The sequence below is a fragment of the Marmota monax genome, unplaced genomic scaffold (assembly GCF_021218885.2).
Source record: "Marmota monax isolate L192 unplaced genomic scaffold, Marmota_monax_Labrador192_F-V1.1 WCK01_AAM20220418_F8-fsc00030, whole genome shotgun sequence".
NCBI classification, from domain to species: Eukaryota; Metazoa; Chordata; class Mammalia; order Rodentia; family Sciuridae; genus Marmota; species Marmota monax.
This window is the reverse complement of record NW_026691988.1, coordinates 6031774-6059568: the sequence shown is the minus strand read 5'-3', so window position 1 is coordinate 6059568 and position 27795 is coordinate 6031774. Positions and strand designations below refer to the sequence as shown.

General features: G+C 38.5%; 1 protein-coding gene across 4 annotated transcripts in view; it reads left to right on the top strand.

Moving 5' to 3' along the window:
• The window catches only part of Slc2a12 (solute carrier family 2 member 12), a 53916-nt gene that overhangs the window by 15849 nt on the left and 10272 nt on the right, over positions 1-27795 (top strand). For 3 of the 4 annotated variants that reach the window (XM_046449808.2, XM_046449787.2, XM_046449826.2), the window contains 3 exons: positions 960-2300; positions 20311-20433; positions 24137-24269. In XM_046449808.2, the coding sequence (XP_046305764.1) occupies positions 960-2300; positions 20311-20433; positions 24137-24269 (1597 nt within the window). Of the gene's footprint in view, positions 1-959; positions 2301-20310; positions 20434-24136; positions 24270-24624; positions 24729-27795 lie in introns of all 4 variants that reach the window. The other variant, XM_046449798.2, reaches the window with a different exon arrangement.

Here is a 27795-nt window from a genome sequence, read left to right as displayed (position 1 = left end):
AGCTACCTCTCCAGCCCCACCTTGAGCCCCACACACGATTTGCAGGCCATTGACAGTTACTCAGACATGGCCAGAGCTTTCCTGTCCTGCACCCTGGAAACTGCCCTATCCTGTGCTAATATGCTTTTCCCTTTGCCACTTTAAAAATTTTGGTTTCTATTTTGACATATAATAAGCACCTGTGCACCTACTAACAGAAATTAATAACTGCTCGCTGTTTGACTTTTTCCCTAGAATGTTAACATTAAAAAAGAAAGTTCTCCTTGATTCATTCCCTTTCCTTCTTACTCAAAGTGAATAGTGAATATTGCTGGTTCCCTACCCTGCACCCATCCCCCCGCCATTCTTTCCTTCTAACACAACCTTGACTTTGTGAAGGCTTTTACACACCTCCCATCCCACTTCCACTTCCTGCCCCAACATCCTCACGTTCCTCAGCGAAGCCAGTTACAGCCCCATGTGGCTGGGGAGACAGGAGGGCGAGTGTTTTGGAGGCTAGTTTCATTTGGTTCCCGTGTACTGCAGGGAGCTTGTGGCCCTTCTAAAGGCTCCTACCCACTGCATCTTGCTCTCAGAAGTTTGTCTTTAGAGAACTGGAGTGGGACCAGAAGCGCCAGGCTAGCTGAATTTCTAATCCAATGCCAAGGCACAAGCTAAGCAGTATCCTTGTTTGTTCAGTCTTTATCATCAGTCACATGGCTGTCTGCTCTTAACTAAAAACAACATCAATATCACAGATAGAGGAAAACTGGACTTCCTGAATATCTCCATGTCTTTCCTCCTCAACAAGAAAGAAAAAAAAATTCCTTCTATAATCTTTTTTTTTTGGGGGGGGGGTTGTGCATGATTTTCTGTAGTTGTGTTTAAACTCATTGTTTACAAGGTTAAGCCTCCATTCTAAACACACAATGTTTAAAATTACAACTTGGAACAAATGTCCGTTTTTTCCTCTCCTGTAGGTTGCAGCCTGTTCACTTTCCTGACATCGGTCACTGCAGCTCTCAGTGGCCTCCTGGTGGGTTATGAACTTGGACTCATCTCTGGGGCTCTTCTCCAGATCAAAACCCTACTAGCCCTGACCTGCCATGAGCAGGAAATGGTTGTGAGCTCCCTCCTCATTGGGGCTTTCCTCGCCTCTCTCACAGGAGGGGTCCTGATAGACAGATATGGAAGAAGGACTGCAATCATCTTGTCATCCTGTCTACTTGGACTTGGAAGCTTGGTCTTGATACTCAGTTTTTCCTACACAGTTCTTATATTGGGACGCATTGCTATAGGGGTTTCCATTTCCCTGTCTTCCATTGCCACTTGTGTGTACATTGCAGAGATTGCTCCCCAACACAGAAGAGGCCTTCTTGTGTCACTGAATGAACTGATGATTGTCACTGGCATTCTTTTTGCCTATATTTCAAATTATGCATTCGCCAGTGTTTCCCATGGATGGAAGTATATGTTTGGTCTTGTTATTCCCTTGGGAGTTTTGCAAGCAATTGCGATGTACTGTCTTCCTCCAAGCCCTCGGTTCCTGGTGATGAAAGGACAAGAAGAAGTTGCTAGCAAAGTTCTTGGAAGGTTAAGAGCCATCTCAGACACAACTGAGGAACTCACTGTGATTAAATCTTCCTTGAAAGATGAATATCAGTATAGTTTTTGGGATCTGTTTCGTTCCAAGGACAACATGAGGACCCGAATCATGATAGGTCTAACACTGGTATTTTTTGTACAAGTCACTGGCCAGCCAAACATATTATTCTATGCATCAACTGTTTTGAAGTCTGTTGGCTTTCAAAGTAATGAGGCAGCCAGCCTCGCTTCCACTGGGGTTGGGGTGGTCAAGGTCATCAGCACCATCCCAGCCACCCTTCTTGTAGATCATGTTGGCAGCAAAACCTTCCTCTGCATTGGCTCCTCTGTAATGGCAGCTTCATTGTTGACCATGGGCATTGTGAATCTTAACATTCACATGAACTTCACCAACATCTGCAGAAACCACAGTCCTATCAACCAGTCCTTGGATGAGTCTGTGTATTATGGAGCAAGAAATCTGTCAGCTAGCAACAGTACTCTCAGAGATCACTTTAAAGGGGTCACTTCCCTCAGTAGGGGCTCGCTCATGCCCATGCAAAGTGACATGGATAAGAGAGGGGAGGTCACCTCCACACCCTTACCAAATGCTGGACTAAGCCAAACTGAACACCAGATAGTCACCGACCCTGCTGATGTCCCAGCATTTTTGAAATGGCTGTCCTTAGCCAGCTTGCTTGCTTATATTGCTGCTTTTTCCATTGGTCTAGGACCAAGTAAGTATTTTATTCTTTATCCCATTTCTCTCTTGCCTTATGAATGTCTGTGTACTGTTTTTAACTAGTCAGAGCATCATACTGCTATAATATGTTGCTACATATAAGTACTAGAAGCAAGACAAGGGTAATAATGACCGTCTGATGTTTCTGCTAATGTGGTCAGTTTGTACCTGCTTTTGAAAAGCCCAGGACTTTTGAAAAGGATAAGTAAATATGAGGATACTTTAATACAACTGTTTGGGTATGAATCAACCTGTAAAGAGATTTATTCCCCAAGGACATTGTATTGTTTTATGAAAGCAATGTTTTCTGGGATTATATTTTCCTGCATACCATTCCTAAGTTTCCTTGTGGGTGGAAGCAAAATAAATCAAGTGCTTATATTTTCTTAAAGACATGACGATAAATATATTCAGGTAATAATGACGAAGAGAGAAATTATGAATATAGAAGAGGATGCATTCTTTCTCTGAGTAAATTGTATTTGCTACAATAATCTTTTCAGGGCACTTCACTCTTGTCTATTAAATAGAATAATGGAAGTTTAGTTAGGTCCATTCAACACAATATGAGCAGCTAACAGGGAACATTTTCTGTTTTTTATTTTTTAGATCCAGTCTGTTCCCATAAGAAAATCCAAACACTTCTTGAGTAAACTCTTTTAGAGATGGATCTGCTAGAATAGGTTGTTTGTGCAGTTCTGCAGACTTTTAGCCTCAATCCAAAGTTGGAACCTTCTTGTAGTGCGGTTGAGAAAGTTCTTTTTAATGCCTCATTAGGGAAAAAAAAGTGCTAAATATTGAAGGCAGTTTTTCCATACCACCCCTACCTTCATCTCTTCTTTCTCTCTTTCCCGCTTCTCATTCCTCTCCCTCCTTTTCCCCCCTTTTCTTGGTCTCTTCCTGTTACCGAGTTAGTTTTGAAACTTATTGACAAGAACCAAGGAGGCAAACAAATTGGCTAAAATAAAAAGAAACGTTGGAAGTTTCAGACAAATAAGAAGAGATAGGGGCTGTGTTGAAGAAGGAATTTCATGGCAAATGTAGGTCTGCTGGACGGGCTTTCTAGAGGAAGGACAAGTAAGGGCTTGCTCTCTCTATTCAGTGCTAACTCATTACCTGCATTCCAAAGATATGTTGAGTGTCTTTTTTTTTTTTAAAGAATAAAGAACCATGCAAAATGCTAGGGAAATGGTGATGAACAAGCAAGGCCTCATTCCTGTCCTCATGGAGATTGCAGGTGTACTATATCCAGTCAGGTTTTTCCAATCAGCAACCACTGGGGTTGGCCTGCTCCATCTTTGGGCACTAAACTTGCATATGCTGATATGGCCTCTCTTGCCCCAATTATGCCTCTTCATTGTTCAGCTTCTACTCCCACTTCTAAAACCTCAGCTTCTATATATTGATTTGTTCAAATTCCAAGAGATGAGGAGTAAATCTGATAAACCCTGCTTTTTGCTATGCAAAGTCAGTGGTGTCGGTTCAAGTATAATCAACAATGGCAAGATTTGATTGTAGGTTTCAAAACGTGGGTGACCAAAAGCTGGCCTGTCCTCTGACTCCATATTTCCCAGAGAAGGTTGTGTGGGGCAGACAGACTAATATTAGCATGCCATTATCCTTGGATTGCTCTGACTTGTTCCTGAAATTTGGTCCTTCTTCTTAAGACTTATCAATGATAAAATATCCTTAATGAACACCTTTATTAGGATTCAATATTTTGGGTATATATCTGTGTGATATTTATGTGGCTACTCTGATACTTTAAGCTAATGACATCTGATCAAGCATCTTCTTTTTTTTTTAAATTTTTTATTGTTGGCTGTTCAAAACATTACATAGTTCTTGATATATCATATTTCACAATTTGATTCAAGTGGGTTATGAGCTCCCATTTTTACCCCATATACAGATTGCAGAATCACATCAGTTACACATCCATTGATTTACATATTGCCATACTAGTGTCTGTTGTATTCTGCTGCCTTTCCTATCCTCTACTATCCCCCCTCCCCTCCCCTCCCCTCCCCTCTTCTCTCTCTGCTCCCTCTACTGACATTCGTTTGTCCCCCTTATATTATTTTTCCCCTTCCCCTCACTTCCTCTTGTATGTACTTTTGTATAACTCTGAGGGTCTCCTTCCATTTCCATGCATTTTCCCTTCTCTCTCCCTTTCCCTCCCACCTCTCATCCCTGTTTAATGTTAATCTTCTTCTCATGCTCTTCGACCCTACTCTGTTCTTAGTTACTCTCCTTATATCAAAGAAGATATTTGGCATTTGTTTTTTAGGAATTGGCTAGCTTCACTTAGCATAATCTGCTCTAATGCCATCCATTTCCCTGTAAATTCTATGATTTTGTCATTTTTTAATGCAGAGTAATACTCCATTGTGTATAAAAAGCATCTTCTTTACATTTTTATTGTAAGTTCTTCATAGTCTATCAGAGGATCAGGTCATACACAGAGGAACAACTTGATCTTATTTGTGAAAGTTTCCTATATGAGCAAGTAAGTTGGGCTTATTTGAGAAACTTCAGGTAGTAGGTTATCAATCCACTGATTTCTTTTGTCAGAATTATTTTTTTCCATGTATGTTCATTATAAAACTAAAAATATTTCCTTGTACATCAATTTTCTTGACCCAATGTTTTGAAACTCTCAGGTTGAAAGAGTTTGTGTCATGGCATATATATATATATATATATATATATATATATATATATATATATATATATATATAATAGTAATCTTAAATTTCCAGAATCAACTTGTTCATGGTTAGAGTCCTTTCAATCTCATGCTAGTCTTCTGCCTTTGACTTCTGAAATTTTTTGAAAAATGCAGCAAATTTTGCAGTTTTTAACCCATCACTTGATACCACATTGCATTAGATCATGAATTCCCTTTTTCAGGAAACCTCATTTGGTTTTGGAAACAATTACTAGAGACTGTTTGTTATTTACCTTCTAGGATTCCTTAAACAACATTCTACTCTAATTTTTAAAACTATGATTAAAGTTTAAAGTCAACCAGTATGTACTGACACCTCTTGTACATACTGTGATAGGCAGTTTTCACATATTTTGGAGTACTTCATTTTACCTTCGTCACTACCTTGTGAAGAAATAATATTCACTGAATTTTAAAAACAAAGACACTGAACCTCAAAAAAATTGAGCAACTTGTTGGAATAGATGAAAACATTTATTGTATTTTGAAATTTAACATTAATTCCCCAGTCCAAGACAAGAATAGACAGCAAATTTTAACGTGCTAGTCACCTTTCCATTGCTGTGTGGAGCAGAAAAACCAATATAAAAGGAGGAAAGATTTATATTGGCTCATGGTTTCTGAAGTTTTAGTCCATGGTTGCTTGGTTCTGTTGCCTTTGGACCTGTGGCAAGGAAGTACCTCATGGCAGAAATGTGTGGTAGAGGAAACACCCACATAGTGGTGGCCAGAAAGTAAAGAGAAAGACAGGAAAGGACCTGGATCTCAATATTGCCTTCAAAGACATACCCCGAATGACTTCATTCCCTTCCACTAGGCTCTACCTCCTAAAGGTTCACACCTCCCATAGCACCCAGGCTGTTGTCTAAGCCTCTAACCCAGGGGCCTAGACATTCCAGATCCAAACATTATCTGTTAATTATTTTTAGTTCAGCCCTCTCCTGGAAGAGACATTGAAAGTAGGAATGAATAAAAGTAGTTTGTCACTGTATACTCACCAGGCTATCACATGGGCCGCTCTGTACTTTTTGCAAGGTAGAGACACAACTGCTCTTTTTTTGCAGCTTTGATAGGTTGAGTATGCATTTTTTTTAAAAGGCCAAACTATAGGAAAAAAGAGAAGTATAATAATAAGAAGAGAATTTTTGATGTGCATTTATTTGGATAACTGAACCTGATTTCAAATATGTTGAATGTAAGTATTGTTAAAAATTAGACTCAGCTGATATAAATTAAAAACCAAAATAACAATGGCTTAAGCAAGTTAGAAGTTTCTTTCTCTATCGCTTACCAGCTGGAGCTTGGGTAGTTCTGGGTGCTGGTAAATGCCTAGCGTCAAGCACCCGAAGTCCTAGTTGTCCCACACCCTTATGTTAATATGTTCCTAGTCTATCTTTTATCTTAAGTCTATGTTTATCTTAAATTGTTAAGATGCATTTTAAAATGTTATTATCCTTTAGTTGTACTAATGTTCCCTTTAGAATAAGTACAATATGCTAGGTGAAATCAATTCAAGGGAGGTTGGGTAGGGAAATGCCTGGGTAAATGTAACCACGTGAACAACTGCACCAGAAGAACTACTGTGTGTAATATGGTAAGGGATTTCTCATAGGGAATAGACATCACATAATTGTGGAAGAAATCAAGGAAGCAAGGTCTAGAACAGGACAGCTAGAGGAAAGGCAAAAACTTACTGATCAGGGCCACAAAGGCTAGTGAAGATGTCCTTGGAAGACTGTTGCCTATGCATCTGATTGCAGCCTAGAGTCTCTGCAGACAGAGGGAAAACAGGATTCAAAGCAGAAGGAAGAAAAAGCATTGTACCTGCTACAACAAACTAGAGTCCATGAGAAGAGACTGCAGTCTGCATCTGTTGTTCCCCACATCAGGTCCCGGGTTTCAGGCCAGCTGCAGAAAAATGGCCACCTTTCTCCAAGAAATCCAACAATGTACCTCCCTGGCCTGGGACTTAGAGAAGATGTAGGAAGAGATCTAGCCACAATCCCTGCTCCCCAACATTGATAAGAGAGCCAGTGATGAGCAACATGGTATGCAGACCGTAATCATGGCTAGAGGCAACCAAAGCAAGTCCAGGGCTGATGTGTCACTTTGGTCCTAAATTGATACAGGATTCTCATCTCAACTCTCATCCAGAACTGCACAGGAAGGGAATTCTGGGAAATGTAGGTCCACCTTAATTGAGGTAACACAGTATAAAACCACCACAATGATAAACTAGGAACTCAAATAGGATAGATATGAATACGGAAAAATACATTTCAAAAGGCCAAGGGACCTGAATTCGGTCTTCAGTTTCTGTAGTAAACATTTCTAAAAAATTAAAATGTTAATTATTAAAGTGTATAATTAGCTTCCATTCAAAACACTTCTAAAAAAAAGTGAGGTCATTTTATTAATCTCTTGGCTGCTGTTTGTTTAACTATAAAACTGAAAAATACTTTTTGGCTAATGCATCATAAAGGTTTTCATGTTTGTTTTCTCAGGAACATTAATCATCTCCCTTGAGCGGATGGTTCTCACTTATCTCCAGTTCTGTCATCTCACATGAGTTCCTGTTCCTTTTTTCCCCAATGGGTATGAGTCTTTTCCACTTTGATGCTTCACTGTCAGCCGAACACAACAAGCCCGAAGTGGAATTTTTTTCTTCTTATACCAAGTCTCTTACCATTTCCCTTCCTTTTACATGGGGTAACCACTCCTCCAGCTACTTGGAAATGATGCTTTGGGGCCTTTACTCAATTTAGTCAGTAGCCAAATGTTCTTGGATTTTTCTTCACAAATAGCTCTCCCTGTTTATTGTTTCCTTTCTAACATTCTTTTCTAGCCTTATGTTCTCATTCCTAGATTACTGGGAGGTCCTTCCAGTAGTCCTCTTCCCTTCCAGAACCTTCCAATGCCTACCCATCCTCTATTTCTGTATTACTTATATACATTTTCCTTATGTCGCCCGTGTTCCCGAATTTTCTGTTCTTTCCTACTTTTTTTTCTTTTTTTCACCATAAGTCAGGTGCCTTTCAAGGTAAAAAGATTAGAAATTATTTAGTCTGACATTTTCCTTTTATAGAAAAGAAATAAGATGGTACAGGAGATTAAGGTCACACAGATGTAGGACTAGAACTTTAGGCCCTGTGGGCTAATTCCATACTCTCTATGACTCTATCAGCCATCTTTGAGAGAAGATATTTTTCAAGGTCCTTCATTATCTCACCCTATCTTTCAAGGCATCTGAGCACCATTTACTTGGCAGTGTATGGAACTGTGCTCCAGGTCCACCATTCTCAGAGAATTACCTCCGGAAGTAGCGAATGATGCCCCAGGCACTGTGCAACCAGGCAATTCTTGGCCCACCTGGGCTTCTTCATTTCCCTCTGCTCCACCCCCAGGCCAATAAACACACAACACTTGTAGTGGCCTCTTCCTTCCCTCTCTTCTCTATCCATATCTTTCCTCTCTTTGGATCTTAATGGAAAATCTTACCTCCTCTATGAATCTACACTTTTTCTCACAGATCTCCATTCATATGAGCTAGTGAATTTCTAGCACAGAGTCATTTGACTCTAGGTTATGAACAGACCAAGTGAAAATTAAAAAAAAAAAAAAAAAAACAACCTGGATTCTAGTCTCAGCTCTTAGTGAAGTCATTCCTCTTCTCTAAGCTGTTTCCAATCCATGAAATGGGTCTAATAATGCCTGACCTATCTGCCAGAGCCTAGGTGAGTCAAATGAGCTAATAATGTGTGTGGGAGCACTTTGATGCCATAGAGTAGAATACCAGTGTTGTAATAGAATAACTCAGCTTCGTCCTTAAGGACATTATGAATTGCTTCTGTGTGTGTGTGTGTGTGTGTGTGTTGTTGTTGTTGTTGTTGTTTTGGAGGGTGTATTAATTAGAATAGAGTTACTGGATTGTTTTTTGAAGGAAGGAACCACATTTTGTGTTTTTCTTTCTGTCCTTTTAAATAACCATTATATAAGTCTGTTTAAAAATGATGCTGGGTTACATTTAGGCTGCTGAGGGAAAGTGGAGAAAGACTTTGAAAATAACCATGCAGATGCAGAAAAGATCTCAGTGTGCTCCTTTACTTGTGTCAAGTTCTCAAGTGGGCGGATGAAGGCCCCAGTGAGCTAGAAACGCTAGACTGCCAAGAATGTCCTGTAGCTGCCAGAGACCATCACAAGGATTTTGCAGAACAATCTATCACTTGGACATGATTTTAAAAAATCTCCTTCTACTTTTGTCTGTAAGAAAAGGTACAGAGGAGATAGTAGTGCTCAGAACCAATCAATGGGAGGCAGTCGGGCATTTCTTTAATTAAGTTATAGATAGCTATTTGGACACAGAGTATCTGAGAGTCATCCTAGAATTTATGTGTGTGTGTCTGTGTGTGTGCACATGCACATCTGGTTTTTTGCCAAAAAAACGGAGAGAGGCTTTTGGTCGAACATGTTGAGAATGTTATAGACCAAAAGTAATACTAGCAAGATGGAGACTATTGGAATCACAGGGAATCTGGATGTGAGAAAGGGAGTAAGTCTCCCGTCTCCTGGTTTGTCTAACTTATAACTGTAGTACCAAGGGCTGACCTGGGTGTTCACATGTCCCGCTGCATCATGCCATTAGAGATAGACATCTGAATCACCCTCTCTAAAGGAACAATCATTTCTCACCATGACTTGTACTACAGATTTTCCTAGTGGTTTTAGGAGAGTCTGAATAATTGTTCTTCACCCCCACCCTTTGCTAAGAGTTAGTCATTTATATCTACATTCATGTTGTGATTTTTCTTTTCTAAAGAAAATGTGCCATAGGAATTTCATTTCAATCCTTAGAATTGTATTTTAGGTTATTGGTTTAAACTAGTTGGAATTTAAACAAGGTCTTTATTAGGAGCAGGATTTTTATACCAGGTTTTGAATGCATTTTAAAGCTCATTAACCTGATGTGATTATTGCTCAGGTATTTCATTTAGAGAGTTTATTGCTTGTAATCCAAACAAATCTCTTGTATAAACAGAGGTTTAAAGGGTAAAGTATGTGCTGTTCTCACATAACAGCAAAAGGAAGATTAAACCATCCTTATTAAATCTTCTTAAATATGGGTTGGCTTAGAACAACATTCCTTCATTGTATTAGATCACAGCATGGTTTTCTTCTGCCAGGAAAGTGTTTCTATTTTGAGGCTGAAGTATATGCACTACAACATTTCACTTTCTGGTCCTTTGTTTCTCTAACTGTAAAACAACAAGATTGTCCTGGAATCTAGAATTCGGGAGGGAAGCATAAATGGAGTAACAAGTAATTTTATTTATTTATTTTATGCATGTAAAATATTTTAAGGAGTTCATTAGCATCAGTAGTCTGCTGAAGGGGTTTATGGCCCATAAGAGGTAACAGCCCCTATCTTCCATTTCTCTGTAATTAATATTAAAAATTTTCCATCACGTAAAATCAGTATATGTAATCCACTGTCATTATTAGAGGCTTTTATTAAATATTCTGTGTCCATACTTCATCGTTCATTTCAATATACATTCAATATCTTAACCTCACTTTCTACTGTGTTTCTGGATGGTCCTAAAGGTCATTTTAGCTCTTTTTAACAACTGGAAATTTTTTAGCATTAAATCAGTGGTTCTTGACATTGTGAAGAAATGGAGCATGTGAGGATTTCTCTTCTCCTCACACTTCAGAAGTAAGAGAAGATGAGCCAAGATTCAAGGCCTGATGAGTTCATTTAAGGTTATACTTGTGTAGAGACCCAGACTTCCTTAAAATAGCCACTGTAACTCAGAAAAATGTGTGTGACTGTTTTTTTCCCCCACAATGATTATTAGGACCTTTTCAATCCAACAATTCATGTGTTTATAAGTTGGTTAATGAACCTCTTCTTACATGTCATTATTGGTATATCTTTTCATTATGAGCAGATAGAAAAAAAATTTGCCCAAGATCTCAAATTAAGTTAGAAAATGAGATTATAGCCATCATCTGTCAACTACCTTTGAATCACATAATCAAGTGGAACCTCACACTGAAGGCTGAATGTCAGTGACACCAAATAATCCCTCCCAATCTCTTACCAACTCTGAGGACTGAAATAGGCAGCAGTAAGTATATTGGAGTGACTAGGAAAAGAGGGAGAAAGCGTGGGGATTCATTGATTCACTCTCTCATCTGGCAGGTGTGTATCACTCAATGACATATATTGACATATATGGTGCCAGGGGCTGGGGATTCATAAATGGATGGGAGAGATCTACACCTTGTCCTCATGGAGTTAGTGGTGGGGACAGGTGATAAGCAAAGAATGAATACATGTAGAATACTACTTCAGGAAATAGGGGTATTGAAATTTTGGTGGAAACAAGTGATAAAGAAAATTAAAGAGAAGAATACGCTTGGAGGAGGGTTAGTTCAGATATAATGGACACAGAAGACATTTCTGAGGTGCTGACATTTGGGCCACAGCAAAACAAAACAAAACAAAACATGACAATCTAGGAAGATGGAGATTTAAGCAGAGATTACAGTAGATCACAAATGATCTTGAGTAGGATCCAAATAAGACTCTTGCTTCTCAGATTCTCTCTCAGAGCTTCAATTTCCTTTCTGAGAAGATGGGGCAATAATCCCGACCTCACCACAAAATCGTGGAATTAAATGAAGCAATCTGTATACGGTACCTTGAGCTTAGTGCCTCATGTACACTCCATGACTGGTGGTATTAAACATCTGGTCATGGTCTAGACGTGAGGAGAATGGTTCTGATGATGTCAGCACTGACCTCAGCAGGTATTTTGCTACGTGTGTGTCCACTCCACACCTAATATCTTCACCTTCCTCTATAAACTATTCCAGTTGGGTTAAGACTACAGAAATGGATTTGTGGCTTTGAGAAGCCTGTTTTAATCCTGGATCACCTACAGTCAAGAGAACTTCCTAAGAAACCAGACAGATTTTACAGGAAACCATGAAGCTTTGGTGAAAGGCAAAAGGTGTGATTTCAAGAAACACCCAAATGCTCACTCTTCTAAATTGGTGTGACTAATTTAGACTGTATGACCTGTGCTCATGTAAACTCTGCCCTGTTCACTGTGGCTTTCCGAAGCCTAACATAGAACCTGGCTCAGGATAAATACTTGTTGGATAAATTTAAAAAAATTTTTTTTAGAACTTTTTCAATTTCTGTGAGTAAAGGAAAGCTCTCTAGTCTGGGGTTAATATATCCAGATCTCCCTTGATATGAATCAGATCCTGTATCTAGAGAATGAGATAATTGTGAATCCCAGGCACATTTGGCCAAAAATTATATCCAAATAAAGCTATTTAATTACAGATGCAGGGCCATCTCTAATATTTGATGACTAAAGAAGTTTCTTGTTTTAAATTTACTGAAATTAAAGCCATTTAAAATTTTTATGGTGTTAGACAAAATATTCATTTCCAAGTTTTTCCATTTTGTTATCCAAGTATGAAACAGACTTCCCTGAAAAAATAAAAAATAAAAAGATTGAGGTTTTCCATAATAAGGTATCCATAAGGTAGGGATAATTATTCCTACTTTGATTTAGCAATTGAATGCATTTAAATATGACTCTTTAGAAAAAAAGATTTGAGGTAATTCCTTTATGGTTTTCCTAAGAGAAATATGTAAAAATCTAAATCTGGAATTTGCAAGGGAGATGTTTTTGCTTACCTAATTAGTAGTAGATTTTATACAAATATTTCACTGGATTAGCATGGGCTTAAAAATCAGATTCAATTCCTCAGATATGAATGAGCAATCTGAAGTTAATAATAGTAATAAAACACCTTTGAAGAAAAATCATACCATAGCTGCAAAATAATCAAACTGTCAATAACTATAAAGGGCCTGAGATTTTGCCCCACTCGAAAGCTAGGAAGTTAGCCTGTTGTGCTTTCATGGATGTTGATAAAAGATACAAGACTCCTGGAGCTGGGGTTGTGGCTCAGTGGTAGAGTGCTCACCAGGCACGCATGAGGCATTGGGTTTGATCCTCAGCACTACATAAAAATAAAGATATTGTGTCCACCTAAAATAAAAAAAAAACAGATTTTTTTTTTAAAAAAGATACAAGACTCCTTAGTTAGAGTCAAAGGGCAGCTTATTATTTATAGCAATAGCAATTTTAAAAATATCAGTATTTGTGCTAGACCCCCATCCCCACAGGTCACCGTGAAGAGGGCTAGATGATGCTTGCACATATAACGGGTTGTGTAAGAGAGGAACCCCACCCTTAGAGAACAAAAATCCTTTATAAGACAGTAAGCCTGCTGACTTCTTGGAGGCAGATGTTATCTTTACTTTTCTGGACAGAAAACAAAGCTGTCCTTTCCTCCAGAGTGAGACACTACCAAGTAGTCTTAGAAAGAGAGTCTGGAACAAAAGTGGTCAGTGCCTTTGCTCCCAAGTCATGTGGAAATAGCAGAGACCCATTCAGCATTGTCTCCCGACGCAAATATCCGAAAACCCAGACGTCCTCTTTTCTGTTTTCAACAAGAGACTAGAATTTTTAGATTCAGAGATTGCGGAGTTTAGCTTCTTGTTTGTTTTATCTTATGGAGTACAACTAGTCTTTCGGAGATTGGGTATCAGTAGGAAGTATAAGAGGAGTCATCTGCCATAACATTTAAATTTAGATTTTATATTTAAATAAACTCTGGCTCTTCAAAAAATTGTTCATGTGATGTTTGCACAGTTCAAAATTATGACAATTACAGGGAGGTGGAACTGTTCTAATTTGGAAGTTTACTTAACTGCTTCACTCCAAGGCAGACTGAGTTTGAGACAAAGAGGCTTACATTCCAGAAGCACATCAAGTGTTTCAAAAGAGATTTTGATATTTTCATATTTCCTCCTAGGCTGCAGGCCTCTAACACTCAGAATCATCACAGTCAAAGGCTTTTAATGTGCTTTATCTTTCTTTTCTATCATTCTTATGGGATAATTATTTATATAACTTTAGAGAAAAAAGGTATTTTGCATAAATTGTTATTTTATTACCAAATATAGTCATTGCACAGTAGTATTCAGATATTAGATTTGGGTTCAGTGTTCTGACCTTTAAAATCTTTAAAATGCTTTTTTTTTTTCCTTTGAGATCTTAAGTTTCAGTTATTACCAATATTCACATAATCGCTGTCCTTTTTTTCCCAACTACCTAGGTTAAAGGTCACTTTGATTGCAGTGGGGATTGTTTGGTTCTCTGGCATTTGTCATTAAAATAATGCAAAGTATGTTTAAGAAGCATCCATATAGTTCTTACACTAACTTTATATCCAAACCACAGAGGAAAAACTTAAAGAAATATATACATTTAACTAATAAAATCCTTTTTCCTGTTTAGAATTAGAGGATGCAATAGTAGTACCTCACAGAACCAAAGATTTTAACACTGCAATTTTGCACCATGCACAGGGCTAAGCACAGAGAAATGGCACCATTGATTCTATCACCATGAGCAACAGCTCACATAAGACTTCAGTGCTTAACTTTCCTCTCTGACTTACTTCTATTATAGTCTTATGTCCTTAAAAATTATAAATATTGGACAGTACAGATGCTGAAGACATGGACTAAGGTTTTAACAGTAACAATAAACACAAGCATTCATTTATTACTAGTTTCATCACTTCAGTAACTCAAAGGAAGTCAATTTCCAGAGCTTCAAGTTCAAATAAACATGTTTCTTAAAAGTTCTTCATCCCCATCACCCAAGTTGTAACAATTCTTCCATTTAAAAGAAGGCTCATTTATTACCCATCAGAAATCTTATTATGACACATATCACAAGTTATAAAAACCCAAGAATACTAATCAAAGTGACATCTGGAAATATTGGTGTAGGTGTTAAGAAATGACTCAAATGACTAGATAATGGTTCTTTCATAAGCCAAGATATTTCCAATGATTTGCTTTCAACAAAACAATAAAGGATGACCTAATCAAGTTACCAGCTATTATATCATCATGAATAACTTTTGTTGTTAATTCAAAGAACTGAGTGGCATTGTTATAATAAGATCCCTTCAACTCTTCATCTACTTTATTTATTCTTGAGAATAATAAATTTCATCTATTTAAAAAGTAGAACCGAATCATCTTACTCTAGAAATAGATGACATTCACCCCTCACCATACATAATAAAAAAAGTCCCATTCATTTCATTGAGGTATTTGCAATAAATTTTCATTTTCATATTTAATAATCATTGCTAAAATTTGTAAGATATTTCTATGATTTTGATTTGTTTTGTATTAAGTATTGTTTTAATAACTCAATTCAGAAAAAAATACTTATACTCTTTTAGAATAAATAAAACTAAACCTAAAATTTTAATTTAAGGTCTTTTTTATTTTTTTGAGGAGAAGCATGGTAGGGTGTTAAGTGAAAGATTTTGAGGCTTAAAAATTCATTAGTAGGATAAAATATTAAGTCAAGTGAAAAATAAACTCTGTAAAATTTATGCTAATTCTTTGTTCCCATATTTTTTGGATGGATGATGGTAATAGGTATCAAACACTTATCATATTTAAATTCTGCCAGAAGCATTTAAAAAAGTGACATAACTATTTTTCTTTAAATGCTAGAATGTAAATACACAAGAATTTGCATCCTTTGTCACTATTTAAATTCATGGTAAAAAAAATGTTAGATATTAGCTTATATGTGGAAAAAAAAACTTAGCTTCCAAATTGCTTTAAAGGCAACACAAGCAAGAAAACTGAAAGCCCACTGACAAAGTTCTTTCCTATTCTCATCTGATACCTGATCACAAATTTTAACATTGGCATTTTTTTTTATAAATTGAGGGTTACTTCACTTAGTCCAATTTTCCCTAAAATACTATTTGAAAATCTTTTCAGTTATTTTGATTTGAAATCATTAGGGCAAAAGATTGAGGAATACTTTATCAATTTTCTTAGCTTGTGACTTAAATAATCCCAGATAATATTTTTGAATAAAGTATTTCTTTTACTAAAGTCCACAAGTGGCACAACTCAGGGAGCACAAGAATACTGAGACTAGTTGGGCATGGTGGCACATGCCTGTAATCCCAGAGACTCAGGAGGCTGAGGCAGGAGAATCACGAGTTTAAAGCCAGCCTCAGCAAAAGCAAGGCACTAAGCAACTCGGTGAGACCCTTTCTCTAAATAAAATACAAAATAGGGCTGGGAATGTGGCTCAGTGAACTAGTGTCCCTGAGTTCAATCCCTGGAACGCCCCCCTCCACACACACACACAAAAAAAAAAAAAAAGAAAGAAAGAAAGAGAGAATAGTGAGACTATAAAAAAGAAAAGAGAAAAAAGGAATTTGATACATGATTGCTGATGTTGGAGTTAGTGGCCTATCATGGAGTCTATTTTTAAAGGCCATTTTTTTCCACTTAGGAAACTTATGAGGCCAGAATTTAAACATCTGGTTGGAAGGGATGGCATGCTCCTACTCAAAATCACATTTTAAGTACCCCCTTTCAGAGAGAGAGCTGGGTGTGCTGCATCCTACTTGCAAATACAATAAAAACCATAGGATTTGGCTTCATTTCTACAAAGCACAGGACATAGCTTTCCTAGCAAATCAAATTGCTAAACACTCTGTAGCTTGAGTGTAGAACTGACTCCAAAGTTGCTAGGAGTTCTCTGGCAAGAGTTTCAAGACCTCGACGAGTCTTTCAAACTCTGGGTGAGCATGCCAGGTGGTTCAGGAAGAACCCCAGCCAAGTGGAAATGTGCCTAGAGAACTGCAGGGTTTAAATCTGAAAGTGTAGGGGGTTAAATGACAATGTTTATAGGAAAAATTAAGGCAGTGACCAGAAATAAGGAGATGTATGAAAATACACAGGGTAACTTACATATGGTAGGGCTGTTATCTCTATGGACTGCCCCTGTTAACCCAAGTCTGTGTCCCCAACTGAAAACAGAGGGACTTCAACATATTGTTTCTTTTGTGATCTTTTTATGACACTCTGTGTAGCCATAAATGTTCTGTCTGTTTATTTCATCTAGACCGGGCAAGTTCTTATGGGCGGTCCTCATGACTTAATATCATGTGAAATATGAGTTCCATATCTGTGGACAATTACCCCTCCCCAGTGGCCCATGCTAGTCCAAATTTTCCTCAATCACTGTAGCATACAGCAGACCTTAAGGACATGTAGACTCCGACATTTATGGGGAGTGCAAATTGCTGAGGTGGCCCTAGAATGATGAGGTTGAAGGAAAAATAACAGGGGTCCAGGAGAACTGTTTATGAGCCGCAGCTGCTGGGCTCACTGTGTAGGAGTTCACTAAATCTCTGTCACTGTCATGAGTACTCTGCAGATCCCCCTCCGAGCCAATAGGACAATGCATCTTCTGTTGGTTTATCATCGGCGTAGGGAATAAAGAGGATGCTCAGGGGGGGCCACATCTCCTCCCTGTGGCAATGAAAAGGAGCCCTCCCTTTTAGTAATAATTGGATTTTACTTGAGGAGAAACTGGGTCACCTTCTTGGGAAAAGAAAACATAGTGACTTTAAAAAAGCTTCCACCCATTATTATAAAAATCGCCATATTACATCCCAATGTGGTGGTTTATACCTCTATGTTCTTTACTTATGAAAAGAAGCAGAGTTTCTCCATTTCTTCAGTTTGGCCATTCACAACATCTTTTTGGAGAACCATGAAGACTATAATATTCTCGCACTGTCTTGCTCCCAAGATTGCCATGGAAAGACTTTCTTATCACAAATGCCACTTTCAGGTTTTTATTTCACTCTTCCATATCTGAAAACTTGGAATTTTATATCTCTGAAATCATTATTAAAACAATATTCTCCATCTTGGGATGGCTGAAGCATTCCCTTGTCAATTGTTGCAACATCCAGTTTATTGATCGTAATCAACCAAGGCATCCATTGTTGAATTCTTCCCATTCCATGGAAAAAGAAAGCAGAAGATTTTAGCAATGATACGTTTATTTTGGGAAATGTCAGGTGCAGGGTTTGTCTGACAAGTTCCCACTAGAGCATAGACTGAAGGAAGTCTATTTTTCGACCTTTGATTCATTATTCAGAATTTTATATTGCCCAAGGACTTGGCTTAGCTGCTGAATTGAAGGTATGCCTAGGATAGACTTTCAGTAGGATCTCAAGTTTTTCAAGACACGGAGACCCTGGCAATTCAGACAGAGAACATACAAATTGTGCTCTGCACAAGCACCTGTCTTCACGTTGGTGGAATCCATCACTTTCTATAACAGCAGGATCAGTTCATTTTCATCTGAGGCCAATGTGGTTTTGATGAGCTCAGCAATGTATCTACTGAATGCCACCAGATAATTCAAAAGTCCATAGTGATGAAAGGTGAAGTCAGAAAGAAGAAGGTTAGACAGGTGTTCAGGGAGGGCTAGAATTTGGATCAAGAAAATCTGAGCTAACTCCTCTACTAGAAGAAAATGAAGGATTTCTCCCCTCTTTTCCCTCCTGTTACAGCATAAGGTCTTAAGGGACCCTTAGCTCCAACTAATCTGTGTCAAATGCCCATGTCAGAAAGGGACATGGGTAGGGTATATGTCTGTGGCATAGATTATTTACTTTATTTGACACAAGGCTAGGTCCCCTTTGGAAAGCTTGCTTTGAATTATTCAATCTACCCAGAGTTAGAGCCTCAATTTTGCAAAGCTCCAGATAGGATTACCTAGGCACTAAGCTCACTAAGAGAAAAGAGATTCCACCAAGGATACAAATTAGTAAAGGTCTTTGGGGGTGAAAAAGAGTAGAGGGAAAAGGTGAGGTGAAAGGGTGGGAGATAAGGATTTTTTTAAAAAAACTTCCCATCAATGAAAACAATAACTATGTTGTTTTTGTTATAGTCACCTTCCGTGTCTTCAAGGTGACCCTATATAGACTCACTTGGAGAATATAATCAAGAAAAAAGAAATTTTTGATTCAGTTTATTTATTTATTTATTTTACTGTAAAACAGCACATTTACAACGAGGAGAACGTGATCTTGATGTGAGCAGCTAATTGTTCAGTGAGACACACAGCTGACTGCTCGGTTCTGGTGCTGGAAGTGCTAGAGGTGCTGGCCAATGGGACCCCTCCCTGGCTTATAGCTTCTTCTTCTGGGCTGGCATTATGCAGCTGGTCCTTTTACAAACACTGGCTTTCTGACACATGGCGCCTTAGCCAGCAGGGGGCCAAGGCTGGGCAGCTCCAAAGTCCTTCTTCCACAGAATCAAATGTGCTTGCATTCACAGTTATTTATTAATAAACAAATATTTACTGTGCCACTATGAAGACAGCACAGTGATTAAAACACGAGTTCCAGAGACTGACTGTCAGGGTTCAATGCTACCTCTGTCACGTAGGAGCTCCGTGATCTTGGCAAGTCATTAACCCCTCAAAGCCTCAGTTTCTTCTTCTATGAAAGAGGAATAATAAATACTTACTAATTATTCAGGGTTAGTGAGGATCAAATGACAATGTTATTGGATGTTTGTAAAGTCAGCTCCCTGTAAGAACTTGCTCAGACTTTACTAGAGACACTCGGTGGCTGGGATATGAGAGGAAGATGAGTTAATTTTCTCGCTTCTGTTCTTTCTAATCCTGTTAAGCGGATCCCTAATGCTCTTTGTCACTCACAGAAAATTAAAAAAAAAAAAAGTGCTCTGATCATCTTGGTGCCAAGAAGAGTCTTTCTTCCAGAAATTCAAATGTCTAGTCTGGTATAATAAACACATTTGGAAGTTCTATTGAATTTAGGGCTTCCCTCCACCCAGCTCACCCAGGGCCAGGAGGTTCAAGTGGAAGAAGGGAGAGTGGCAGGTATTCCTTGTCCTTTTAGCTCCATTTCCTACCCACTCCTTAGCTATGACTCTAGACTTCTCCCAGGTCCAGGGGAAAGGAGGGCATAGGAAAGGACACCATACGGTAGCAACTGCAGCTGGTATCTAGCCTTGAGGCTCCTGAGCTGGGTGGCTGTTCAGAGTCAGCCCTTGGTTGCCCCAGGCATTGCCCCTTCCTTTGTGTGTCGAAAGCCTGTGTCCTAGACCAGTATTCCATGTTCCGGAGGCCCATTGTCTGCTGTCTCCCTTGGCTGAAGGTGAAGAGAAGGCATGTTCCTTTTCTGGGCTGTCCTGTCCTGCTGTCACAGGTATTGGCCCTGGCACAGAGAGATCAATGAGCCAGCCCTCCATCACAATGGGTTTTCCCTAATTTTGCTGTCTCGTCACTTTTTCTTTCTCCAGTGCCCTGGCTGGTGCTCAGCGAGATCTTCCCTGGTGGGATCAGAGGACGAGCCATGGCTTTAACCTCTAGCATGAACTGGGGCATCAATCTCCTCATCTCTCTGACGTTTTTGACTGTAACTGGTAAGAACTCTTTGTTTTCCTCTGATGATTTGTATCCTCTTAAGACAAACATTAGGGATGGACATCCTTGTAAAAAAATTATTGTGGAAAATTTCAAACACACTCAGAGGTAAAGAATGACCATGAACCTTCTGTACCTATTACCTATCTTAAAGCTGTTCTCAGTCTTAATTCATTTATGACCCCGCCTGATCTTCCTCCTACCAAATTTAGTTGTATCTCACACATAATGTCATTTTTGCCTGTAAAATTTCAGCAGGGACCTCTAAAAAAAAGATATTTAAAAAAATAGGACCACAGTATAATGGAAAATTTTAATAATCATCCTTAAGTATCAAATATCCTGTCTGTGTTCACATTTTAGTAATTGTCTTATAATTACTTTTTATACTTTGGCTGAATCACATTCAAATATATAATCTACAATGAAATGTATGAAACACAACTTTGTCAGTTTCATCTCCATTCCCCTCACCTTTCACCCCACCTTATATTTTTATGAAGAAATTGGATCATTTGTTTCATAGAATTTTAGAGAGTCTGGAATTTGTAGATTGTTCTTATGTCACATGTCCCTCTATTCTTTGTGTTTCCTGTACATTAATATTTAGATCTAGATGGGGACTTGAGGAGGTCTAGGTATTCTGGTTTGTTTGCAAACTGCCTGGTAGGTGACAGGGTTTGTCCTACCTTCAGGAGGAATGTCAGGAATGGTCTCCTACTTTGCCATGTTAAACTGCTGTGAGCCACTATTTTCTAAACCCACTATCTTTATTCTACCATTCCTTCTATGTTTTTATGTGGAATACTTCTCTAGAGAGAAATTTCTTCTTAGTGATTTAGCTAACCTGAAGTGTGGATTATAGAAGACAGGCAAGATAAGTGCTTGGAACTTTATTTTTAGTTCCCAAAATAATGAGGTGGTGCCCCAGCATCCTCTAAAATTGACCAGTGAGGCAGGTATCATCCCTGGTCTCCAACCACAAGTCCAGGCAGGACTAGGGCAGAAAGAGATCAACGGGTTTTTCTTATTTCACATATATTTAGGGGTCATTCTGGCTACAATAAATAAAAAAATCCAAATTAGAAAATTTTATTAAACAAATTACCCAGTTTCTTCAATTTGTATGTGTAGTCTGCATTCATATTTATGTGTATGTTTGTATAGTTTATTTTCAAAAGTGGATATTTACTTAATGTGCACACACATGTTTATATATGAACATATGTATACATAAATATATGCATACACACATATACATATGTGTATATATTTAGTATATTACTTTTGGAATTAGCTTTTGAAATTGCTAGGTAAGCATGATTTTGGTTTTCATATAAAATTGTCAAAATCCTTATGTCCTACATTTTTAGAAATAGCCTAAGATTGAAGGAAACTACACTGCTGGTTATTAGCATTGGCCATACCTCTCCTGCTCAGATAACTCACATAAATATGTGCCCTTCACCGTCACTCACCCACACACATGCACACGTGCGCACACACATTTCATTCGCTGTTTGGTGTGAAGAAAGAAATATTAAAAAAAAGAGAGAGAATTGGAATGTCAAGGCATAAAAAAATGGCACAAACCCTTGGGAAGGCTAGCTAATATATTGGATGAGCTAATGAAGATTTGAAGTTCTCCAAATGGGCTTTTTAGAACAAATGTTAGGAAAAATGATCCAAATTTTTAAAAGCCTGGAATGATCTAAAACTTTTAGATGATATTTAATGGGGGTACTTGAAGATTTCTACTTATTTTTGAAAGTCAATTTTCCAAGTATGGGTTAGAAAGACCTTAAAGATGTGAGGCTCTAGCTGGCAACAAGCCCTCAGATACCAACATTTTGATGAAATTTCATTTGAATCAATAAAAGCAGACTGTTCCAGATAGGAAAACATATTGTACAGTGGGCATGACCCAACTGCAGTATTGTGTTCAGCTCAAAGCATTCTGAAAAGGTTACTTAAAAATTGCAGTGTGTCCACCCAAGGAGGGTGACCTGGATAACCAAGGCAGGTCACCTATGCTCTGAGAAGAATGGAGGGGAGTTCAGGATGTTCAACTTGGACAAGAAAGTCTCAGGAAAGGGACAGAGTGCATTCAAATATTTGCATGGCTGTCATTAAAAGGGACAGAGTGCATTCAAATATTTGCATGGCTGTCATTAAAACGGGGTTGTGAACACATATTTATACATATACATATATGTATGTGCAAAGTGCACACATGTATACACATACACATGTATACATAAATATATGTACACATATACGTTCATGAATATACATTTAGTATATCACCTTTGGAATTTACTTTTGAGGGTCTTACTAATTAAGCATGATTTTGGTTTTAATGTAAAATGGTCAAATCATTCTATCTTATAAAGCAGAATGACTAAAGGGTAGATTCAGGTGACAAAGAACTGTTGAGCAGAGCGAGCTGGATCACTGTGCAGGGGGAAGCTTGGGAAAAGGTGAGCTCCTTGCTACTGAAAGTGCTCTAACAGAACTGAGGTCAAATTCAATGAGACAGCCTTTTGGGGTTTTCAATTCCATATTCAAGTTTACAATTCAGAGAAAGAGAGAGGACCAATTCTATAAGCACTTTATTAAGCAATAAGTCAGGCCGAGCCCTGTACCAGCAATGGCCAAAGGGACTGCTCTTCCTGCTCATCCCACCTCAGCAAAACTCACTCACATGTGATTACTATGCTTAGATCTTTCCACACTGCACTTACCAAATCAGCCTCAGTATACAACCTCTTCATTTTCCTGCCTGACCAACTGTGATTTGTGGCTGCAGCTGTTAAGAGCTATTTGCAAATCTTATCTACAGTTGGCCTGAGCTATGTATGCGCAGAAAGAGCCAACTACTTTCTCACTACTCCTTGTGACATGGAACTTCATGCTGCTGAGCCAGGAGCCAGCACAATGCAAGTGGCTAGCACAGTGCAAATGGGGAGGGGTGGCACACCTCATCACTTAATGTTCCTTGATATTGGCCAGTGACTACAAAGGGATTGTACCACTGGCTAGAAGTGGTCAAGGGAAAAACTAGACTGGCAAAGTGAAACCCATCAAAATCTTGAGGATCTTGCTTCTTGATGCATCTTAGCTCACTGGTGTCTTTCTTGGACCCAATATCACATGTTTTTCCCTCTGGATCTAGAAAGAAGTATTACAAAGTATACAACTGACTATTAAAAAGTGATCAAATATTGCATGAAGTAAGTTACTCATATCACAGTAAAATAGAATGCACCCAATCTAAGAAAAGTCCATCTGTATAAATGTGTCACTACAAATGTCCACCAAATAAAAACCAAACTGCTACAGTGTCAATTCCCAAGAGGGAAAACTATGGAGGGTGAGAAGAGAAATTTTATCTTCTGCATTGTATTTTTCTGTATGGCTTTAGGATTTGTTTTCACTATGACCATGCCCAGCAAGAAGATGGCAATTGAATTTAAATCGGGTTAGTCACAAGATTATTATTTACCAGAGAAAGCTGACATCATTAGTAAGAACAGGTTTCCAGAGCTGACTACATTTTAAATTCATGAATCCTATTTCGCTGGATACTACTAGCATTTGTGAAAATACATATGGCTTTATATATGCTTTAAAAAGCATTTATAAAATGGGATCCAAGCAACACAAAACACATTTCTAATCAATTTCTTTTGTTCCTTATAGATCTTATTGGCCTGCCATGGGTGTGCTTTATATATACAATCATGAGTTTAGCATCTCTGGTTTTTGTTATTGTTTTTATACCTGAAACAAAGGGATGCTCTTTGGAACAAATATCAATGGAACTAGCAAAAGCGTAAGTATTTGTATGCGTTGATCTTTGAACAATAAATAAATAGCCTTTAGTCAAACATGCAGCTTTTGCCAGGTATAGTGGCTCATGCCTGTATAATCCCAGCAACTTGGGATGCTGAGACAAGAGGATTGTAAGTTTGGAGCCAGCCACAATAATTTAGTGAGGCCCTAAGCAACTTAGGGAGACATTGTCTCAAAATAAAAAATAAAAAGGACTGGGGATGTGACTCAGTGGTAAAGCAACCCTGGGTTCAATCCCCAGTACCAAAACAGACAACAACAACAACAAATCCCCAAAACCCCAAATCCACAACTTTTATATACAGTTAAATAGTAATATTTGAAGTTCTTTCCAGATATTCCTTTGGTGTAAGACTGTCTCAGTGCATAATCTGGTTTCCCTGCCCTGTCATCAATGTGGGTGATTCAGTCAAGGAAGTGGAAAAAGCATTGCTTTCCAGCAAGTGAAGCTCTTTTTTGGGGGGAGGGTAACCAGGGATTGAATCCAGGGGTGCTTAACCACTGAGCCACATCCCCAGTCTTTTTTATTTTTTATTTTGAGACAGTGTCTTCCTAAGTTGCTTGGGGCTTTGCTTTTAAAGCTCTGTTCAGTAAGGAGCAGAGAACCTCAACCATCTCTCTAGCTTCTGGCAAAAAAAAAAAGGCATTCTTTGAGACCTGGGGTGGATGTTGGGATAACACGTCCACCCTGGGCCAGGACCATGGCTTCAGCCCTTCATCTGTTATCAGACTTAACAGATCTTTGATCCCTAAGCACTTATTAAGGCTGTCATTATCAGCCTTAATAAAACTTTCGGGCCTAAACATCCTTAATTGTTCAAAATATGGCACATTCTAGGCAATTTTGAGACAGAACGAGAGTTTCTTATATGATATAAGCATTTAAAAAACGGGGTAAATGAATTTAAATAATTTAATTCAGTAGTGGGCCATGGAAAACTTTCTTTTAGTAACACAACTCAAAGCTCTTAACTGCCAAAATGGATGGCCTGGGGGAAGAGGTGACACATAGGAGTAGGAATGAAGGCCAACTGGTTTCTTTCCTTAGGATCAAATCATTACACATAGAAATGTAGGGATATTTATTATTGGGTATTAATATAACAGGAAAAATCACATTGTTGACTTGTGATTCTTTTATGAGTTGTGATTTTCATTTAAAAACGTTTAATACACTTAGAGGGAAATATGCTTACAGAAACTGTGGGCATACTGATCCTCTAGTTTTTATCTGAAGGAAGAATAAGCCTGATAGTGAATTGATGGTGGGTATATATGTTGAGATTTTTAAAATATTTTACTTTAGTAAGCAGAAAAACTCTTCTTAATTTAAGCCATAAGGTAATTATCAAATGGTAGGGCTAAGTTTTGATACAGATGAGGTTATTTTTTTTAAAGTAAAATAAAAACAAAAATGATCCATTTACAGTGAGAAATACAGAAAGGCTATATATCCTCAGCCTGACCAGCACACTGCCTGGTTTTATGCAAGTTGAAGTCAAAATAATTAGCATAGGCTCTGAACAAGATTATTAATTACAGATATTTGATTTGAATCATTACTGGCCTCAGACCTCAGTAACTCAATGCCTCCACCTGGAACTGGAAACCTTCCTGACAGATTCAGGCCATTTCCAGTACTGAGATACCAGGACACCAGTGACTTGCATATCCATTGGTCTCTGCCTTTGCTTTTCCTCCTTCCCTGTTCTGGTTTCACTTCAGTTACCTATTGCTACATAACAAATCATCCCACTATATTGCCTAACACAACAGCTGCTGTTTCCCATGACTCTTTGGCATGGCTGGGTGGTGCTGCCTGTTTCACTTGGATTCACTCATGGGCTATGTGGGTGAGATGGTCAGATGCACTGCAAGGCCCATGATCACATCTGGCTGCATTGAGTGGGTAGGTGGTGGTAGGTGCTGGTGGTCAGTAGGGAGCTTCAGTGCTCCTGCACATGGCTTCCCATCTTCTAGGAAGCAAATGTGGCTTTCTCTCATGCAACACTGCAAGGTGGTGGAGGCTGAAACTCCAAGGCCCTTTTGCATTCTGAAATTCATATATCTCATCTGTTTTCTGTTGCCATTAGAAGTAGTAGACCTTACTATTTTTTTTTTTTTTTTTTTAAGTACTGGGGACTGAATCCAGGGCCTTTGCATTTGCTAGGCAAATGCTCTACTACTGAGCCATATGCTCAGGCCCATAATTTATCTTTTGATGGAATGAAGGGCAAAGAATTTTTGACCACATCAAATCTACCACACCTACCTTATTTATTTATACATGCTGTGGGTTGAACTCAAGAACACTCCAGCTCTAAGCTACCCTTCCAGCCCTTATTACTTTTTTGAGACAAGGTCTCTCTAAGTTGCCCAAGCTTGCCTCATACTTGCAATCAAACTAAGTTTCCCAAATAGCTGGGATCACAGGATAGGCTACCGTACAAAGTCTACTCCTCCTTTTTTTTTTTTTTAACTCTCTCTTTTAGCTCCCATGAAACAATCTTCTTGCCTAAATCTCCTTCTCCTCTCTGTCTTTTATGTCCTTATTTCTCCTTCTATTTCCACGTTAGTACTATCTCTCAAGACTTACAGCTACATCCCTATGCTTTAAGAGTCAATTCAAATCCTCAGCCTAAAACCCTAAGTAACCCAAACCTGGGAAGAATTCCTTTTTCCCAGACTTTCAATATTTCCTAGTCACATTTTCTCCTATTTTGCCTTAGCTAGCACTCTTACAATTAAACCTCTTTAGGTTGATGAAGTTTTGGTTTCCATGAATGCTCTTTATCCATTATCTTTCTTACATAACCTCGATAGTATCTAGCGTCACACTGATTCCTAGCAGATGACTGAAAAATATTTGCAATCTACTGTGATAAGTTACTTATATTGAAGGAACTGGGACATCTCCCAAGATTCAAAGACTAAACTAGTATACAGTGTCAATCACTGATTTGAGACACAGAGGGGAAGAAAGAACAGGTTAGGGAGTCGGAATCTGGTGGGGGTTTAAGGGTAATGCTGAGCTCAGTTTGTACATATTACATTTGAGGTTACTATGGGACAGGAAGATGGAAGGGAAAGAATGCAAGCCCCATCAGGACCAGAGTTTTGGGGAAGTATCCACATAGGGGATAGAAAATGGCTGTTCAACACATAGGTATGTAGGTATTAGGTATGCAGGCAAGGTCAGAGTAGGGTACTTTTGTGCAGCCTAAGCTTTTGAGAGTCCTATTTAAGAAACTATTACAAGTTATGAAATGCAAAATTGGGTGTGACTGTGTGAGTCTTGGAAAAGGCTAGGAAGAGAGAGGCCTGGAGGCTCTCACTGGCCTCATCATCAGTCCATTTGATGCATATGCCCTCTCAAATTACCCATTTACTATCTTCAGAAGCCAAATTCCTTTAAAAACAGAGGTTCGTTAAAATTCTTGTTAAGGACTGGGGCTGTAGCTCAGTGGCAGAGCACTTGCCTAGTATGTATGAGGCACTGGGTTTGA